Below are 3,629 nucleotides of genomic sequence, written 5' to 3'. Positions count from 1 at the left end.
AAAAAAAAAAAAAAAAAAAAATAGAATTAAATGGAACTTTAAGCCAAAATAAGTCATAATAGATTAAATAGGCTTTAAGGCCCTTTTTTTCTCATTTTGCTTTTTCGTTTTCCTTCTTTTTTTTCCTCCCTTTTTTATATTTATGAAATCTCTTGGGATCTCATTTTAAACTTTAAACTCATTTAAACACATTATTGGAAACAAACCAATAGTGTGAATAGAAGACAAGCCTAGAGAGACTTGGTGGAATAAAAGCAAGAGAATAATATAGTGAGTAGATATTGAGCAAGAAACAGGTTTTCAATCTTAAATCTCCTTCCCAACTACTAAAATTAAGGCAAGTCGCTCTGTCTTATAGAGCATCTTTCCTCTTATCTGCTTCATAGTATTGATATAAAATAACGAAATGTAAGGCAGTCGTTGAAATCAGATCTAAAATTTGGTTTCCTTTTGCAAAGCTGTTGGAGAAAACAAAAGAGCCTCTTTCTTTTCTTTTTTTAAATAGAGACAGGGTCCTGAGATGTTTAATCAGAATAAAAGTTAAAAGAGAAAAAAAAAAATTAGAGATAGAGTCTCACATGTTACATAGGCCAGTCTCAAATTCCTGGGCTCAGGTGATCCTTCCACCTCAGCCTCCCAAAGTGTTAGAATTATAGGTATGAACCCCCATATAGGTATGAACCCCCATGCCAGCCAAGAACCTCTTTTAAAAAGACAATTTCAGAAATAAAAGATTTTTTTTGAACATCAATGTACTTGGTACTCTCTCCTCAAAGGATAGTCTGTTATCTGTATTTGACCACAGGAAGAAATTTCTTTGCCTCTGACTGTTTCCCATTCTTTTTTGATCACAGCCCGAAGAGTAGATTGATCCAATTAAAGAAAGAGAAGCTGGAGTATACTCCAGGAGAGCATGAATATGGATTATTCCCAGCCCCCATTCATGTTGGTAAGTACTGAGTCCACACAATATATCGCTAAGAAGAAACAGTATTTCCTGGGTTTGAGGGAAATGTCTTTTTAATCTTGTTATTATTTCTGTTTTTCCAGTGGAATCAAGTTCTTTCTTTACCATTTCTTTTTACACTTACTCTGAAGAATTTTGTACACTGTTCAATAGTCGGGGTCACAATGGCATAAATCTTGTTCATTGGAGCCTTAATAAAATACAACTGGGCTAGGCGTGGTGGCTTATGCCTATAATCCTAGCACTTTGGGAGGCAGAAGCAGGTGGATTGCTTGAGCCCAGGAGTTCAAGGCCTGGGAAACGTGGTGACACCCTGTCTCTACAAAAAATACAAAAATTAGTGGGTGTGGTGGCATGGATATCCAGTCCCAGCCACTCTGGAGGCTCAAGTGATTCTCTCACTTGAGCCTAGGAGGTTTAGGCTATGGTGAGTCATGATCGTGTCACTACGCTCTAGCCTGAGTTGACAGAGTGAAACTCTGTCTCTAAAACAAAAATAAATAACACTATGTCTGTACCTTTTGTTCCCTTAGGTATGTCATCTAGGAAAAACTAAGTAGTTAGCAGTTCATTGTCAAATATTTTCCACATTCAAAAAGAGATGAGTTATACACACACATGATCAGAGTTAAGAGGCCCCACTGTTTTTCCTGATTATTTATCTGCTTGAAAATGAAGTGATATTTATTCTGCTGTTCATTCTTGGCAAAAGTGTCAAAGCTTTGTTTAGCATTTGGATAGTTACACCTTCTAGGACCCTATTATGGAGCTTGTCAGATAAGTAAAAAGTACCAAGAAGTTTTTTTATTTTGAGATGGAGCCTGTCTCTATGGCCCAGGCTAGACCACACCCAGTCTTCCTCCCATTTTTTTCTATCCCTTATCCAGTCCCTCTCCAAGTTCTGTTGTATTTCTGTCCCTGAAATATATCCTACTTCTCTCCAAATTCCATTGCTATTTCTCAAGTCTATGCCGGTAGTATCTTTCCTTCAGGCTGCTACAATAGCCTTCTAACAGATCTGTCTACTTCCAGTTGTGTTTCCATGTGATCCATCCTCCACACAGTATAAAGAGAAATGATTTTTTTTCAACCCCTTCTCCTCCTGAGAAATGATTTTTTAACCTAAGCCAGATGGTGGCTCATGCCTGTAATCCCAGCACTTTGGGAGGCTGAGGCAGGCAGGTCATGAGGTCAGGAGTTCAAAACCAGCCTGACCAACATGGTGAAACCCCATCTCTACTAAAAAAAATAAAAATTTAGCCGAGCATGGTAGAACGTTCCTGTAGTCCCAACTACTCGGAAGGCTGAGGCAGGAGAATTGTTTGAACCTAGGAGGCAGAGGATGCAGTGAGCCAATACTATGCCACTGCATTCCAGCCTGGGTGACACAGCAAGACTCCGCTCAAAAAAAAAAAAAAAAAGCCTTTGCATGGCTTACCATCAGATTAAAATATAAACTTCTTGACTTGAATGATCTGGTTCCTTGACTACCCCATCTCTCCCTATTTATCCATTCCCATCTCAACCTTATTCACTATATTGTGTCATATTGGCTGGCCTTCTTTCAGTTTCTAGAACATAGCAAGCTTTTTCTCCCCAGAGGGTCATTATACTTGTTATTCCTATTGCCTGAAAAGCTCTTTTCAGAGTCTTACCATGGTTAGTTTCTGCTCATCTTTTAAGGATGATCTTAGTATCAGCTTCAATACCAGTTTCTTTAAAATAATTTCCGATTGTCTCACCAAAAGAGGCTTCCTCTCTTTGTTCTAGATAACATCACTCTCTTTCTGTATCTATAATAACAATATTTCTTTATCTGTCTCCTCCATTATATTATAATCTCCTGCAGTACAGGATCATTGTCTTTCTTACTCTCCCTGGATATCCCAGTACCTGGTACATAGTAGAATTTTATCAAATATTGTACAAATGAAAAAAAAGGAGAAGAAACTAGTATAAAATATTGAATGTAGATGACAGGTTTTCTTCTTACATTCAGTTTGAACAAACAAAATCACTTTAAAGGGGCTCATTAAACACATAGTATGAAACCAGGAACACCTTAATTGTATACTAGATGTTGATCATATGTCATGTAGTGTCTTCTTCAACTGTGACTTTCTAGACTCTCTTGACTATGGGGCTCTTGTTTATGTTCTGATTAATCCCTTTCCTCCCCAAGAGAGTTCAGTACCAGCAGAGTTTTTAAATCAGCAGACATAAACAAGTTCTTCAGTAAAGGTTAGTTTGCTTGAATTATTCTGTGTTGGATGGCTGGAGACAAATTTAACTACAACATGAAATTATAAAGTTTAATTCTCAGCTATGTAAACTTCACATGTGCTTACCTGATGAAGATAAGTTCCTTATTCTCTAGGATTTGTGTCAAAGTTCTTTTGAAAGGGTCTTTTGTATTTACTAATGAGATCATGGCAGTGGAAGCTGACTTTCAGCAAATTTAAAATCTTCTAATGATAAATAGGCTTTGAAAATAAGAACTAGCCGGGTGCGGTGGCTCACGCCTGTAATCTCAGCACTTTGGGAGGCCAAGGCGGGTGGATCACAAGGTCAAGAGATCGAGACCATCCTGGTCAACATGGTGAAACCCCATCTCTACTAAAAATACAAAAAATTAGCTGGGAACGGTGGCGCATGCCTGTAA

At 37.9% G+C, this 3,629-nt stretch overlaps 1 protein-coding gene across 2 annotated transcripts in view; it reads left to right on the top strand.

Annotated features, from left to right (window-relative positions):
* ASH1L (ASH1 like histone lysine methyltransferase) overlaps window positions 1-3,629 on the top strand; it is a 248,019-nt gene that overhangs the window by 181,928 nt on the left and 62,462 nt on the right. For both annotated transcript variants that reach the window (XM_017519812.2, XM_017519815.2), the window contains one exon: window positions 855-949. In XM_017519812.2, coding sequence (XP_017375301.1) covers window positions 855-949 — 95 coding nt within the window. The remainder of the gene's footprint in view (window positions 1-854; window positions 950-3,629) is intronic.

Source organism: Cebus imitator, unplaced genomic scaffold, assembly GCF_001604975.1.
Source record: "Cebus imitator isolate Cc_AM_T3 unplaced genomic scaffold, Cebus_imitator-1.0 Scaffold776, whole genome shotgun sequence".
Classification (NCBI taxonomy): domain Eukaryota; kingdom Metazoa; phylum Chordata; class Mammalia; order Primates; family Cebidae; genus Cebus; species Cebus imitator.
The sequence above is the reverse complement of the archived record's forward strand: the minus strand, read 5'-3'. Positions and strand labels throughout refer to the sequence as shown.